Source organism: Cryptotermes secundus, unplaced genomic scaffold, assembly GCF_002891405.2.
Source record: "Cryptotermes secundus unplaced genomic scaffold, Csec_1.0 scaffold101, whole genome shotgun sequence".
NCBI classification, from domain to species: domain Eukaryota; kingdom Metazoa; phylum Arthropoda; class Insecta; order Blattodea; family Kalotermitidae; genus Cryptotermes; species Cryptotermes secundus.
In genome coordinates, this window is record NW_019720704.1 from 12,988 (window position 1) to 31,029 (window position 18,042).

The 18,042-nt window shown below is 39.1% G+C and overlaps 1 protein-coding gene across 1 annotated transcript in view; it reads right to left on the reverse strand.

Annotated features, from left to right (window-relative positions):
- Positions 1 to 669: 669 nt before the first annotated feature.
- LOC111870944 (semaphorin-5B) overlaps positions 670 to 18,042 on the reverse strand; it is a 109,971-nt gene continuing 92,598 nt past the window's right edge. The window contains exons 13-14 of the mRNA XM_023863612.2: positions 9,030 to 9,185; positions 670 to 8,800 (exon numbers count right to left, since the gene is read on the reverse strand). Of these exons, the coding sequence (XP_023719380.1) occupies positions 8,349 to 8,800; positions 9,030 to 9,185 (608 nt within the window). The 3' untranslated portion in view covers positions 670 to 8,348. The remainder of the gene's footprint in view (positions 8,801 to 9,029; positions 9,186 to 18,042) is intronic.

Below are 18,042 nucleotides of genomic sequence, written 5' to 3' on the forward strand. Positions count from 1 at the left end.
GTACAAGGGACTTAGTCCCACCCCACTAGAAATAAAAAATAATAATAAACTTATCACTATATGGCATTGCTTAGCAATGCGTCTATGTGCCACAGTAATATAAAAAATTGTCAGTGGCAATTTAGAACCATATCTTCTATTCTTCCCTGAAGACTGACATGATATGCTCCTCCAGAACACTGGTCAATTTCAATGAACCACACAGTGTTACATACCAAAAAAGAGGACTCTGCATAACCATCACCGTGAGAACCTCAAATCCTGCAAATTGCAATTTATATTCATGTCTGCCATAGTAAATAAGCAGTTCAGTCTCTAAGTACAGTTAATTTTAAGAAAAATCGTGGCAAACAACAGGCACTTCAGCTAATAGCGGTGTAAATGTAAATATCTATTTATCACTGCACAACCTGAATTTGTATGATGTACGAAATCTTCTTTTGGCCTTCAAAATATCATACTGCTCCAAAGTGCAACACTGTGTGGGACAAAACACATTAAATAAGCAATGTTCACAAAAAAGATGGGCAAATGAAAATCTTTTAAAAACATCAGAAGAATTTTCACTCCTTAGTTTCGTTCAAATTGGATAGGAGGGGACAGAAAGACATAGAATCATAGACTCCAGAGGAGGAGACAGGCTTGCGGAATCACAAGAATAGCCATGTATACATAGAAAATTGATTTAATAACAAAATACTGTACACTTGTATTGGCTTGAAACTGTACACATTATGAAACAGCTCAATATGAGCCACATTAACATCCTGCACAATGTTATGTTATTTACAGGTTGTGGTGCAGCCATGTTGATAGTGCTTGTTGGATGACTGATACAAAACAGTGGCTTTCAATTGTAAACTGCAAGCATTGCAATTTAGAGATGGTTTAAACATAACTGTGAATGTACAAACAAACAGCATAACCACAAAAATCCTCACGGAACTCACTCACACCCTATCTACCATCCCTTCCTGCGCTCTCCTTACTTTACTCACACTCTCCACTAATGCGACTGGATTACTAGTTCTACAGTGTTAGGTGAGGGAGCTAGCAGGTGGGTTAGGATGACAGAGGGTGGAACAGGCCTCTCTCTCCAAGCAACTCTTATCCCCACCACCTGTGACAATAGTTTGACTGCCTCAACTAACAATAAAACATGTTACATATCCAGTAAAAAAAAATATTGTTATACATGGACTTAATTAATTAAGCACCCTGTCATGAAGATATATGATGGTGTGGAGGTTCAGCTCAACCACAAAGATATGTAACTTTCTTGTTTCCTCTGCAGACTTAATAGAGAACATTTTTATACATGATAAAATTTGCTTTGTACTCTTGCCAATATGTACAGCAGCCATGACTAATAAAGGGCTGTGCAAATATGGTGGTAGACTTTTCAGATGCGATTCAAATCCTCATTCAAATTTTAATTATATGAATATGAATTACTTTCATAATTTCATAACTTCTTTAAAGTTTCAGCTATTACCTATTAACTATGAATTCGAGCAGGCCAGAAGGCCAAATGTGTAAAATGGAGGATGATGATATATATATTGCTCTGAATGTCTGATGTTCCCCTTTTGCTGTGTCATCACTATATGTAAGCTGCCAGTTTGCACTGAAATGACCCCCAGTTTCAATGCCCCAAGCCTTCTTTGAGAAAAATATCCAACACTGTAAACTATTATTTTCATACTGTGAACATTAAAGATGCTTACCAGAGCACAAATGAGCTACCTTGCAAGCTTGCAATTAAAAGCCCTGCTTTACACCCACTACAATGGCACATCTTCAGAAAGACTGTAATGAGAAAACTTGATATACAAAATTACACAAACATAAATAAAATATTTATATAAAAATGCATACAGGAATTAAAAATCATCCTGTGGGAAATTATTTTTAAAAATTATAACACAATCTTAGGCAATGTCAAATGGAATATCATGTTTTCAGAACAAAACCTGAAATTATCAAAAGATATAACATAATGCCTCAACCAAATTCATTAGTGGGTGAATGAAAGTATGTATTTCCCAGGTCTGGTGTGGAGATTAATTAGTCCCAAATAATATTAGTCATTACACTTTCAAATAATTGTTGCTAACCAAGAAGATAAAATAAATTGTTATTGTCATATGAATAAAGCATTAAATCAAAGAATATTTTTAAAATAAACAACCTGCACTATACATGAAGTGACATCTGTCGTAAAGGGGGGACAATTAATTTCAATGAAGAAACAAAGGGCATTAACATCACCCTAAAAAGTTAAAATTGCTCCAGTTATAATAACCTTGGTAACAAAATTTAAGAACATGAGTATCTGTGGGTTTGGCAACCAAAAAGGCAATGGCTGATGGACTCAGAAAATGAAGTGTTACCACCATGACACTGGAATATGGCACAACATTTGGGCATTTGCCTGAATATTCAGTGAAGCCACAGAGTGTCAGAGAAGACCTTTCAACATTCTCAAATGCAATGACCTGACATCAACCATGTCGTGAATCTGCTTTTGAAACTGTGGCAGTTACCTGCTGGGGTGCAAATGGAGGAATATATGGTTCAGAAGAAATAACAACACTGGATAGCTGCAAAAACCATCACAGAGGCAAACAGAAATGCAGCAGCCTTGTGTTGAGATCAGCCTACTTACTACATTGATTACCCAGTTATCTAGTACCCAAGAGACTGAAATTCTGAATTTGCTTTTATCTTGCAGTCTATTAAAGTACTGAAGAGAAATGCAGAATATAACGATTATTCATTTCTCCTGGTTCTGTAGCAGAGTTTACACAGGTTTCTACCATTCTCTGAACCGATTCATGAAAGCAAACCTGAAACAAATAACGAAACTTAGTAGCTTCTGGTGGCACAGCCGAGAAACATGAAAACAGATTTAACTTTAAAGGAACTCTTAGAATGGGTCAATCTATCATTGTTAAGATGTTGTAACCTAATGTACTGCTTCCTAAGAATTGAGTTAAAAGTTCTTAACAGCTTTGGAAAAAGTGGAGAAATAGGTAGACGAGACAACAGGATTGATAAATAATAATGATCCAAATGGACTGCAGAGTAATTATCACTGTTCTGAAATATCTCTGGACATAATGAATGAATGTATAAGGGGTGGGCCTTCTTGGCCCTTGCACCACAACCACAGTGATCTACTGGGGTTCTCTCCGGACATAAAGCACACTCATTATATCAGTATCTGGTGTATTTATTTCAGCAATGAGGATCCCATAACCACCCTCAGCATATCAGGCCATCTTTAGCAGAAGGATATCAACCTGCATCCTATGTGCTTAGTGTGTATGGTAATGTAGGCCCGGTATTACAACCCACATCCTGTCATTCCATGAAACATATAAGTAAGGAGTGTGTTCAATATGTGGCATAGATACAGAACAGCCAATGAGCTTCATTATTCTCACACCTACTGCGAGCAATAATGATGATTCTTCAAATATGCATTTTTGTAATTTTATAAACTCCATAGATGCCCCTTGTTCTCTTGTCCACTCTTATTTGAAAGTAAAATCTTGGCCCTATTCAGGGGCCTTACAAAAATTCATTTTACACACTTACATTAGATATTTTCCATACAAAAACATATTCAATTTCACACACCTATCCAAAATGACAATTATTCATTCACAATATTGATAGCCAGAATTACTCCATTAACATATAATTATGAAAACAGAATCACCTACCATCACACCACCACTGAGCAACAGTATATGAAGCTCAAATTGAAGTTGAATGCACCCAGGACTCTTAAATTCAGTTTAGGCCTGCTGTCACATTGTTTGACAAGCCAGCTTACACAATATTATAGGACAATTTCCTTACCAGTTTAGCATACTGCAGTTCTGTGACACATAACCCCATAACCACACAATAGCATTTTATCTTACATTAAGCCCTGCAAGCACTGAAATTTCTGTTAAAAACAATTATGCTTTGTCTGTGTGCTTCAACCTTCTGCCTGCCATACATTGAAAGCTAGGTATTTTAAAATCAATGAACTGTATTTAGATTGCTTCAAGGAATCAAGCTTACCATCTGTTGGGTTGTGATGGCATGTAGTTTGGTAGATGGGCATCAGTGTGTTAGAGGAACACTGGTACCTATCTACCTAACTTCAGGGTGTCACATCCAACAAGACTGTGATCTTAAGAGTCATCTTCATGAGAATCTTAGGTCTCACATCCCTGGAGAAAAGCCAGCAGGAATCACCTTCACTGCCAAGAGGGTAATAAGATCTCTGTGACCTAATACACATTGTTGTGCCTCATAGCATGTGGTCTGTACAGTCTTGATTTGACACATCTTTCCCATCTACTGATGAATGCTTAACAAGAATGAGTAACTAAACTATCACAGCCAAAACACATAAAAATGAAACCGAAAACCATTTAAACAAGCTGCCCTGTTGCAAATGGCATGCAGAAGGAAAAACCACATTACACAGCAGGAACTCTAAATGCCATCATGGTGCATTTTCACAAGATAGGAACATGGAGAGAGACACTCAACGGTTTCAAATCTCTTCTGCTCATTACACCTGCATATTTTTCAACATCATCCTCTATTATATAAAATGTGGTTTTCACCGTTATTCACAATTCACATTAAAATGCTTTGGGACAACTCTTTGCATAATTACATTTGGTTAATAGCCTGTTGGATAGGTTTCTATATCTTACATATAAAGCTTTAGAACTGAAGTAATTATTGCTTTGGAATAGTTATTAGGTTAACTATTTTAGAACTTTGGGTATATATCTGAGGCATTGTCAAAATGCCCATACATTTTGCAGTCATATTATAAAAGCACCAGTCATGTTATATCACTGCTTACAAAGTTGTTAACATTACACACAGTGAAAACTGTTTTCCAGTGTACATCGTGGCTCTTCACTGCTTATTGCTTATTCACACTGGATGCAACAAAGACGACACGATATGTGCCGAATGCCTTTGGTATAAACATAAAAAACATTGCAGTACTGTTTAACTGTATTCAATGTCCGGAAATAAATTAATACACTATTTTAAACTTTATATATCTGGGATAACTATTTACTCATGGAGGGACAAACAATACGTAACCCAGTTAAAGGTAGTATTTCATGGAAGCATCAAAACATTCAGAATGAAAATTCCACAATCAACAGAGCACACTCTACTTTACCTTATCTTGTCTTGTAGAATACGGTGAAACACACAGGAAATGAAGTACTCACAACAGTAATGATGCACATTCGTTCTTTTCTGAACTCTGTTATTAAAATCCATAGTTCTCTAGTAAGCACAGAAAACATTTTCATCATTGTATACCTGAAACACAATCATGGCTGCTCACTTTTCGTGTGAAGAGTTTCACTGAGTGGTCATAGCATATACACTGCTTCCATGAGAAGGCTATGCTGTTATATTGTGCACACTTTGCAACAAACCATTCTTGGGTTCTAAGTATTCTGTGTCTCCCACATGGGATAATATACTCTATTATTTTTTCTCTCTCTCTCTCTTTCGGTCAAGGTTTAGGACTCAAATTCCCGTTCCACACCTCACTAATAATCCAGTCATTTACTTTCATGTCTTGCACTGTCTCTTCTTCCCTGAGGTCTGTATTCTATTGCTCCTCCTTCCTGGTCATATAGGCTTCTCACTGGCAATAACATACTTCAGCCCACAAGTACTGCTTCAACAAACTGTTTCTCTCTTAAATTAGGAGATTAAAGTTGAATACAATCTCATAAATTTATGTAACTATTCCTGCCTGAATGTCTTCATGAAAACTGAGTTACATTGTTATATTGTGAAATTATAAGAAGCTTGCTATCTATTTCCTTTACAATTACAACACTGAATAATAAAATTCCTGGTTAGCACAGCCAACAGTTATTCTACAGCATAAAAACAATTAATAATGTTGAGCAATTTAAATGCAAATTAAACAGTGCAAAGTTTGAAGATTTTTGTCTTCAGCACATATCCCAGAAGACTGCACTCTTCAGTTACTTGTCATGACAACTTCAAGTTTCACACATTATCCTACTGGACACACATTTTACAGTTTTGTATTTTAGTCCATACTATTTCTGTTGGGGAGAAAGTAAACAAAATTCTGTACCCCCCTCCACGAGCTTAACGTCTCCAGATGTGGACAAAATTGAGATACTGTTAATTTTGGAAATTATATTACTGCAGTATTCACATTTGATTATGGTTATTTTCTGGACTTATTAATTGCCCCACTTTTCTAAAACCACTGGGTTTTAGAAAGCAACTCTACTTCCACTGTCACGTGAACAAAAACGAATTCTGGCGAGTCCTTAGTTACAGCTACTCTCAAATGGAGACAGAGTCCAAAAGAATAGTTTTAATCCATGTGTCACACCATCATCAAAGACACTTTAAACCAAGTACCTACATTCTTCCATACAGTGAAGCCCCCCATTTATTATTTCTTTGATAAGTAAATTTTAATACATAACTGAGGAAAATCAAAAACAGAGGGCATTCAACAAATATTTTCCAGTTGGGATCACTGAAACTGAACATTAAGAGGGAGTGTGCTGTAGTCAGAGAATGGTACATGTGACATAAGAACATATATCAAACTACAAGAATTTGTGATTATTTTAAGGGTGGACTGTCATTTAAAATTTCACTGTCGGTGACCTCAAAATCACCAGCAATGGAGATGTCACTTTTCCATTTCTTTTTTGCTTTGTTGGACACAAAAGGTATTCACATCTTATAAACTATTTTCCATGCAATGAAGTTATCAAAGTTCAACATGTTCAAAATTGTACCCAATGGAAAGTGGGAATGATGTTTCCCTAACAAGACTAAACACAATTTCTCCAAGAGTTGTCCATGAACACCACATAATACAGCATACAGTAAACTGTTTTTGCTAGCCAGAGAAGGCAGGAGCCCATCATATTCAAAGTTCCTCACATTTTCTACTCCAATAATAATTTCTTGCAGTGCAATATACTTCTTAAATATTCTTCAAAATATATCAATATATTATCCAAGACCTGAATATGTCTAGTGTATTAATAAGATTTAAAGTTTTCTGTGTTTTGAGTTTTGGTAGAGAAGTCTTATATACCAGTTTTATCATGAAGTGATTGGAGATCTTCACTGCAGGATATTTGTCATCTCAACTTAATTGCAATTAGATACTAGCTTCCCACTTCCAGCATCCACCCCACCCTCTTCATTGGTTCAGCAATGTTCACATTAGTCATGTGAAAGACCGAATTTACTCTCCATCTTATACCATTCCCATTTCAAAACACTCCTCAATTTCTGTTAACTCACATTCTATCACACCCACCTGATTTCAGTCTGAATAATGAAGCATCAAGTAACAGTTCTGTTGTCATGACAAAAGCACACCTTAAGTAATTTTGACCCTCCAGCATAGACAACAAATGACATATGAAAAGACTGTTCCTATAAGAATGGCAATGAATGAAATATGATAAAACAAATGCATGATTTATGTTGAGACTTGCATTCTGACACTTACTGATTAAGGCACTTCATAAAGGAACTTCTAAAACCATATATATGTAATTGTGTAGAAATAAGAATTTTATCAGCTTTTACTTCAGAAAAAAGCTTGAAATTTAAGAAAGTTATTTAAAATGCTAGTAACACATCATTATATTGTATTACCAATTCGATGATGTGCTTATTTCAGCATGTTCAACAGATTTAGCACCAGTATGGACTGTCTCCTGAAAACCACAAACAAATATGGTGAAATGTTACTTCTTTGCACAACATGTTTAAAAAAAAAATAAAATGGCTGCATTAAAAGTGATGTTCTGTACATGGTTAATATTTGTACATGAGGTACGAGCACACAATTGTCCCTGTACACATTTCACACTTCCCTAGCACACAGGCAGAACATGTCTTGACATTCAAGTTCATATTTCAGTGAACTGTTATTCATTTTGGTTCATTCACACACATTCTCCACAGCTTTCATGCACTGAATGAAGTGTACAGAGTCACTTGACTCTTCAGTGCTACCCTGTTTCACTCTTTCATACTTTCCTTCCAGTGCTGAATTTCTTCAAGAAACTTTTCTTTTTGTTCACATACTTCAGTGCATGGCAAATATTCACAAGAAACATAAAATGGAACTGCCATTATCACCACCATAGTATGTCAGTTCATATCACCTAAGTCGATATTTGCAGTCTTTCTGACATAATCGTAACAATTTTCAAAATGCATGCATCATGTGAACACTTGAAACTCAGGTTTTGTGACCATTCCTGTGATGATCATGTTCAAAAGAACCTATCCTCATCTAAATCCGCCCGAATATGTCCATTTAAACTGTGGCTATTCCTTTTAATTGTAGCTGTTTCATATTCCACAAGAGGTTTGGAAAATAACTTGGGTGTCCCTAGAGAGATCCCTGTGCCCCCATTTGATGCCTTATGGGACCCCAGTGTGGATCCATTACTGCTACTAGCAGAAGAGGACAGAGCACGTTTAGGGTGATGGCTGCCAGTCTCTTTTAGTGGAACAGTGACATATGGATTCTGCTTAGACGACATATAGTGTGGACTGCCTGGTATCCTTGGGCGACGGTGGCGAATGTAAAAGTAACACAAAACACTCATCATAACAACAGCAACCAAAAATGTTGCCACACAGGAACCCAGCACAACACCAACAGATGCTGAACTGGAACCAGATGAATCTGGTGCACTGTGAACCCCAAGTGGGTTTAAGTCTGAAAAACAAGAAACACAAGAATCTCATAGTATATTAGAGAACAAAACCAATTCTGGTGTGATAACCTCAGCTCATCTACCTATTGTAGCAGCAAGAATATTTAGAAAACTGGTAAAAAAATTAATGCATTTCATGAGAACCATAATGAATAGCACTGGATGAATGTTATAACTTTGAAGATGTGTTTGTGGGCACTGCTATTATCTTTTATTTACATCTGTACCAACCATTTGTTCCTGCAAACACACACATTCTGGTTTCTTGGTCATGACCCTGACAAAAGTGGGGTCCTGGATTTGTTGTCAGGCACTTTCTGCGCCTGTGTTGCTCTGCATTGTTGTCACATAGTGACCAAACTGACCATGATTCCCAACCAAACAATGCTGAAACAAACAAATTATGTTCAAATATTAAAACTGATTTAACATGTATAAAACATTCCTTCAAACAACAACATGTTGCTGGCTAGCATCTCCTGTCTTAATTTTCACACTGGTTGGGAATCGGGGATTTTAAATCACCCAGTCTTAGCGTCAACAGTAGACACTGTTAGCATTCAAAAATGCAATGCTTGGCCAGCCAAACTACAGGCATGATATAATGCAGTGAATGGATAATAAATGTTATACCTTATACTCAACTGATAGAAAAAGTCAATAAAATCTTAATATCTATGTAGGTCATACCGAAAGTCACGAGCAACTTTTTTTTGCATGCAACCTGGGAACAGAAGATGAAAGAGAGTAAGGTGGTAGGTGGAACCAGCTGATGTGTTAACCTTGAGTGTCTTGTGATGTCAATAGCTTGCATCACGTGACCAGTATCACTCCTAACAAAATGGCCAACAATCATATGTCGTTTCGCCAGCTTGCTGTCATCGAATTTCTTGTGAAAGAGGAAATCCCTGCTGCAGAAATTCACCAGACTTCGGCGTGCTTATGGAAGTGTGTGCATGGGTGCGAGCAGTGTTCAAAGATGGGTGAAACATTTTAAAGATGGGAACACCAGCATCGAAAATGAGCCTTGGAGCAGTCGTCCTCGAACAGCCTCAAATGAACGCAACAAGGAAAAAATGGATGAGATCATCCAAGACGACAGGTGTGTGACTGTGGACACAATAGCCCAAAAACTTGGAATAGGGCACAGTGCAGTACAGGAGATGATTGAAAGCTTGGGCTATTGGAAAGTTTGTGCTCGTTGGGTCCGGCGGTTATTGACCGAAGACCACAAAGGTCAGCGAAAGCCATCACCTCAGAACTGCTGCAGAGATATCGACACGAAGGCGATGATTTTTTGTTCTGTATTGTGACAAGTGGCAAAAGCTGGTTTCACCATTTTGAGCCTGAAACGAAACAGCAGTGTGTGGAATAACACCATTTGCATTCTCCATCAAAAAAAGAAGGCAAAGACAGTGCCATCAGCTGCGAAGGTGATGGGCACAATCTTCTGGGATCCAGAGGGGTTCATTCTGGCCGAATTCCTGGAACCTGGGCTAACCATCAATGCTGTGTGTTATGTCCAGACACTGCAATAAACGTCCAGGATGAAACATCATCATCCTGTATGACAACGCTCGCCCCCACACTGCTCGCCTCACACTGGAAGCAATTACAAAGATGGGGTGGGAAGTTCTTCCACACCCCTCCTATAGCCCTGATCTGGCACCCCCCAACTACCATCTTTTCAGATTTGTGAAGGATCAGCTGTGTGGATAACGTTTTGAGACAAGGGAGGGAATTCAGAAAGCAGTGGAACAGTGTCTTCGGAGGGCTGGAATGGAATTTTACAGAAGGGGAATTTTCGAACTCCCAGAATGCTGGGAGAAATGTGTACAATGAAATGGCGATTATGTGGAAAAATAAAGAAAGGTCTGCAGGTTGAGGTGGTGTATTTGGTTTGTCAATAATAGAGCATGTTACTTTACAAAAAATTGTTGATCATGACTTTCAGTACGACCCTCGTATTATTATAAGATAGGTTGATTTATATCTGTTTGTACTTACAGCGTAGGCAGTTACTCTCAGTTTTTAACAAATGGAGTTTTTCAGCCTCAATCTATCATTTCGTGACACACGTACATACTCTCATATGCCCTATGTGAACTGTTCAAAAGGTTCTGAAATTTTGAAACTGCGCACCATCTTAACATTTTAGCTATGTCGGGTAAGTTGTGCAGCTTAGTAGCATGCTTCCTATTTACCATCCTTTTTGCCATGTCATCTTGCTGTGATTAGTCATCACCCTAGAGCTATCTGTTCATGTGCTTGTAGAGTGTATCTTGCGATATTCGAGATGGCTGATATTCATGAGCAGTGTATGAGCCATACACAGTGCTATGAATGGTTTAAGTGATTTAAGGATGGTCACAGTCAACACATGATCAGACACATTTGGGACAGCCCTCAACATGATGTGACGATGTTCATGTTGCACAAATTCATGAAATCGTACATTTTAATCATCATTTTACAGTGCAGGAAATAGAAGAAGAGTGAATCATATCAACAGGATCATGTCATGACATTCGTATGACAATATTAGATATGCATCTGGTAGTTTCAAAATTTGTTCCATGACTTCTGACACAGGATCAGAGAGACAGTCATGTTGCCATCTGTCAGAAACTTTTGGATTGCGCTAGAGAGGATGAAAAGTTTCTGGAAAGAATTACTTGTATAAAAGTGGCAATGTAACATTGATTTATGCATACAATGTGGAAACAAAAATGCAGAGTTCACAATCAGTTGGAAAAAATTTTCCAAGACCGAAAGAGGCATGGGGGGTCAGGTCAAATGTAAAGTCATGTTGACAATTTTCCTTTTCTTGACACTGAGGATGTTGTGCAGCATGAATTCTTATGTCAGGGGCAAACAGTCAATCGCTGATATTATCTCAAAGTGCTGAAATGTCTAGGAGAAAAAGTCATGAGAAGAAGACCTCAGTTGAGAAGAAACAATTCCTGGTTCCTCCATCATACAATGCGCCAGCTCATGCATCACTAACTATTCGTGATTTTTTGGCCAACACGAACACAACTGTACTTCCTCAGCCACCCTACTCACCTGACCTGGCTCTGGCAGAATTTTTCTTATTTCCTAAACTGAAATCCACTTTGAAAGGACGACGATTTCAGATAAATCAAGATTCATTCAGTCATCAGTAATCTGTCAGACGACAGGTACACAGTCTCTTCCAAAACAGTTCCTCCACTTAATGCGATCTAGAGCTTTCTCCTTCAAATGAGAATATCCTCTTCTGTCCACAAGGTCATCCAGCACCTTCTTACGTCTTCTTCCTCGTCTTCTGGTCACTTCTATCCACTCCTCTATCTTTCCTTCAATAACTTCTTTTAGAAGGCAGTTACTGTGTAAGACACAACCAATCCAATTAGCCTTCGTTTACTTATTTCGTGTAGGATATTCCTCTACTCACTGACTCTAAATAACACTTCTTCACTTCTCACATAATCGGTCCAACTGATCTTCTCCATCCTTCTCCAACACCACATTTCGAAGCTTTCCGGGTGTTTCTGATCTACTGCCCTAAGTGTCCATGTTTCAGCCCCATACAGAGCTATGCTCCAAATGTAGCATTTCACTAGTTTCTTCTCAAATTTAAGTCCAATCTGCTGGTAAAAAAGATCCTTCTTCTTGCTAAATGCAGATTTTACCATGGCAATCCTAGATTTAATTTCACAAGTTCACCTTCCATCATCTGTTAACAAGCTACCCAAATATTTAAAACATTTCACATTCTCCAGTTGTTTTTGGTCTATCTTTATTGTGACTGGGGTTGGTTGTCTCTAAATATTCATCACTTTTGTTTTTTCCACATTCATTTCCATTTCCATTTAAAGATATTACAGAAAATATGCAGATGGAGCTACACATAATCCTGAAAAAGGCATACCAGGACTGTTTCCAGAAGTAGCAACAACTTTGGGAGTGGTGCATCAGTGAAGGAGGGGAGTACTTTAAAGGTGATGAGGCTCACTCAGGTACAGGCACGTCTGGAAAAGTTATAAAATATAGTTCCATAACTTTCTGAATAGACAATATCTAACTACAACAGTCAGTGTACGTATGCACTATGAATGAATGTTCACTTGTGCTCAGAGGTTGCTGCCCTCAGTGAAAATACTGAAATAACCTAATGTGTAGCTCGGTTGATATTTTTCATTGTTGGTCTTTTCTGCAATGGTATATATTTGAGCAGTATTTAGCTAAATTATTTTAATGTAAAGGAGGAGGAGGAAAGGAGGGAGAGGGGCTGGTGAAGGACTAAAGACATAAAAATACAAAAGTTTATAGGAGGCTTTCCTTTGGTTTTTCAACGCTCACTACACCAGTATAATAATAAATATCACTCTTTTTTAGCATGAGATCAGATTACATTTAATACAAGTTATCAGCCTACAACATGCGCCCAGTAAGACTGTACACCAGTGGTTCTCGAACTTTTTACCTCTGAGGCCCCCTTGACAAGAGAAAATACTCTGAGGCCCCCAGCCTGTTTTCTTTTATCAAAACCGAAGTCATGGTATGTTTGACGTTCTAATCAGTTTATTTTGTGTTTTTCTACATACTGTAGCATGTTTTGTGGTTGAAACTTGTTGGTAACGTGTGTAAGTCCAATCCCACTTCTGACACCAAATTGTCACGTGTTGGGTGTATAACGCGACAAATAACTTCACGCCTTATTGGATAAAGCGAATTTTATTTCGCAATCGCTCTTACACTCACACAATTTACAATCTCACAATTACCGCCATTGGCAGTATCACAAATTATCGCATCAAATCTTCTAACCACGCGTTCAGGTCTTATTCCCGCGACTGCTGCTATATCTCAACCAGCTGTCTTCAGCGGCTGCTACACTTTAACTGTCTTAGGCGGCTGCTGTATTTCAACTGTGTTGCTCCGGCTCACACACTGAGAACTCCTGATCACACACTAACTCGCTTCCTTGTTGCCTAGTCGCCGTTTACCGATAGCCTAGCAACACTGCCGGGAGTTGTTTATGGCTATGTAGCAACTGCGGCGTCCCGTGTTACGNAGGCCCCCAGCCTGTTTTCTTTTATCAAAACCGAAGTCATGGTATGTTTGACGTTCTAATCAGTTTATTTTGTGTTTTTCTACATACTGTAGCATGTTTTGTGGTTGAAACTTGTTGGTAACGTGTGTAAGTCCAATCCCACTTCTGACACCAAATTGTCACGTGTTGGGTGTATAACGCGACAAATAACTTCACGCCTTATTGGATAAAGCGAATTTTATTTCGCAATCGCTCTTACACTCACACAATTTACAATCTCACAATTACCGCCATTGGCAGTATCACAAATTATCGCATCAAATCTTCTAACCACGCGTTCAGGTCTTATTCCCGCGACTGCTGCTATATCTCAACCAGCTGTCTTCAGCGGCTGCTACACTTTAACTGTCTTAGGCGGCTGCTGTATTTCAACTGTGTTGCTCCGGCTCACACACTGAGAACTCCTGATCACACACTAACTCGCTTCCTTGTTGCCTAGTCGCCGTTTACCGATAGCCTAGCAACACTGCCGGGAGTTGTTTATGACTACGTAGCAACTGCGGCGTCCCGTGTTACGTCACCACTGTTTACTCACTTTGCCTAGCAACTGCTGTGCTTGGACTCGGCTCATTTCGGCTCCGCTCGGCACATCAACCGCTGGCCGGGGGGGGGGGCGCCCTCCATAGCGCAACACGTCACACTGCTCTCTCCTTAAGTCTATTCGTCCCGAATAGCATAACGGTGCACCCCCGTTCCTTTTCTTTGGAGACTGTGCTTTCTGCGTCTCCTGTTTCGGCTACTCCTCGCAGCGACTATTTTCCGGCCGTTACAACTGCTCCCCTCTTAAGACCTGCTCCTCTCGAGCGGTTTCCTGCTAAGTTGCCAGAAGATCCAGTTGTGTCACACTAATTCTTCGCACATCCACTCTTTCTCGCGAGGCCTGTACTTCTGTACTGCGCATTCACCCTTTCTGTATACACAAGTGTGGGCGAAGTCTTATCGTACTTTCCTTATGAAACTGCCTGTTTATATCTCTGACTAACCACACGGAGGTACTGTTCTTGGAATATCCCCGCAATGCCCCCTTGCTTCCTCGACCCTTCAGAATCCTCTGTACCGCATTCTGAATGATGTGATTTATGAGCAGCCTCTCAATTTCGGCTTCTTCCATGTGAAATGGGGCCATGGTGCATACTTGAAATTGCGATGTTTTATAGGCGTTAAGATTAGAGGAGGCCACTCGACATCACTGGCCTACTTCCTGTAATACGAGAGTGAGGTGTCATGTATGCTCTTCACATGGGAAACAGAGTTACATATGGACAGAGTGCATGAATTGCGATGTCGGGCTCTGCATTCAGTTCCATGCAACATTCAGTTAGATGACGCAGGAGGGAAGACAGTCTACTTATAAAGCAGGTGCCCAAAAATAATGTAAGTAGAACAAGAATTTCTATCTTAAAATTAGATTTTAAAACACTGTACATATGTGTGCACTGCGCGTACCCATACGGTGTCGCACGGCCACTCAGCTATATTTTAAAGGTCCCTATATGGTGTCGCTAGGCTCTTGAAGGTTAAAGCTGCCAAAGCAGAAAAGCCTGTCACTCGTATGTAAGTTGTTGCGAAAGGAATAAGGATCTTCAATGCTTTTTGGCTCAAAGTTGGGAATTCCTTGCCAATATGTATCCAGAACTCCTACAAAGCCAATTCCTTAAATTTACTTTTTAATGAAGTATCACTGGTTAGATCGATGAGTTGTTCTTGCTCATTTACATTCAGAGATGATGGCCCAGGAGCATTTTCGAATGGATTTTTAATCCAATTAAATTCATCAAAATCACTGCAAAAGTATTTCTCGAAATGAACTTTCAACATTATGAGATGATCAAGTAGGCAGCTTTTTATGTCCATTGGAAGCACTGGATTATCAGTGTCTTGTACCATTGACACCAGCATTGGGAACATGTTCACCATGTCACTTTCCACACTGTTTCTCCAGAGCTCTAATTTTCTCATGAATGCCTTTACTTTGTCATTCCAAGAAAGTACAGTTACCTCATTCCCTTGAAGTTAAGTGTTGAGGATATTTAGTTTCTCAAATATATCTGTTAGGTAAGCCATTTTCAATAAAAAATCCTTGTTGCTGAAACTGTCTGCCAGTGAGTGATTTTCCCCATTTAAAAAACAGAACACCTCATGCCTCAGCTCAAACATTCTCTTTAATACCTTGCCTCTTGAAAGTCATCGAGCATCATTAAAAAACAACAGAGCTGTGTTATGTTAGGTTTTTGGACTTTATCCATCGTCCCGGTTTTTAAGATAACAAATAAAAAAAACACGACGTTTCGGAAACTGGATCTGTTTCCGAAACGTCATGTTTTTTTTTTTATTTGTTATCTTAAAAACCGGGACGATGGATGAAGTCCAAAAACCTAACATATCAGTGTGTTATACACCATCGTCAGAATCCTATAGTAACTACTAACAGAGCAGTGTTTCGGCTCCCATTTCCTCACACAGCATTTTAAAAAGTCTAGACTTCAGAGGATTTGCCTTGATAACATTGACAGTTTTTACAGCTGTCTGCAGCGCTTCATGAAAGGGTGGGCTGAGTTCTTTACCTGCCAGAACCTCCCGATGTATCATACAGTGAGTCCATACTACTTTGGGAGCAAGAGCTTTAATTTTTGCTTGTAATCCAGCACAGACTCCAGACATTGAACAAGCTCCATCTGTACATATTCCAGTGCACTTATCCCATGATATCCCATTTTCATTAAAGAAAGCATTAATCATGTCGAAAAGGCTTTCAGCTGTTGCTATTTTCAAGATAGGCTCACAGAAAACCAATTCCTCTCGCATATTACACTCATCAACAAAACGAATGTATGCAATCAAATGAGCATCTTTACGAATATCAGTTGCTTTGTCCACTTGTAGTGCAAAGCACTTGTTATGCAACTTCTCAATTAAATGCTGATGTAAATCATCAGAAATGTCTGAAATTCTTCTACAAACTGTGTCATTAGAGAGGGGGATATTTTTCAATTGTTGAGCAGAAGAGTCATCCAGCATTGTTGATACTATGTCCATCACTGCTGGTAAAATCAGTGTTTCTGCAGTTGTGTGTGGTTTTTTGCATTTAGCAATTCTATGAGAAACCTGGTAAGAGGCTAAAAGGGCCTTAGAAGTCACATCTGTTGTTTTAGCAAATTTCTGTTGGGTGGACTCTAACCACTAAGCTTTCTAACAAAAAAAAATCTTTTGGTTTATTTGTAAACTTTGGATGTTTGGTTTGAAGATGTCTCTTTAATTTATTAGGTTTCATACTATCTGCAGCTAAAATACTTAGACAGATTACACATTGCGGACGTTCTTCATCATTGATCACAGTTTTCATAAAGCCTAGTGATAAATAGTTCTCATCGTACCTAACTCGTTTTCACACTCCGAGTAGCTTCTTTCCCACCACTAGTTGAAGGAGCACTGGTGTCTTCATTTCTATCACTAATCAGGAAACGCTTCATGATCAACTGTTCATAATCAAGTCAACTTCAAGAGGTAAACAAATAAACACAACTGCACTGCAACGTTGAATGCATAAGAACACAACATCAAACAGGCATACCCGTCAATCACCACTGAGTCTGGCGACAAACTGCCTGCTCCCTGCCCAACAGGTGCCAATGAGATGACATAAGTCACTGCTTTCAGCTGCGCATGTACAGTGCTGCCTGAAGAGGATGCGGCTGCTGCCGAACTATCAACGCTGTCTCTGGCATACACATTTTATAATTGCCAGTAAAGAGAATAATTATTAGTTATTTTGAAATTCATGATAATTAAAGCCTGTACTCATCAACAGTTTTTCTATATGTATTGTGACATGTTGACCCCTACCGCCCCAGCGGTACGTGGCGATAACGTAACGCCCGCGTTACTACGGTAATAGGCGGGGCCCCGCCACTCCCCTCCGCGGCGACGTCACCGAGGGATATCGCGGTCGCTAGGCAACGCGAATCAACAGCGGCGACGTTACGATAGTAACAACGGTGACCTCCGCTAGCGTTACATAGCAACACAGCGTGGCTAGCAACAAGGGTGCCTATTACGTGGCCGTTTTCCCGTATTGTCCGATCGAGGCTACATAGGGAGCAGCGAAGGCTATTCACAGTCAGTTCTAGTGTGGCTACCGCAGAGTTC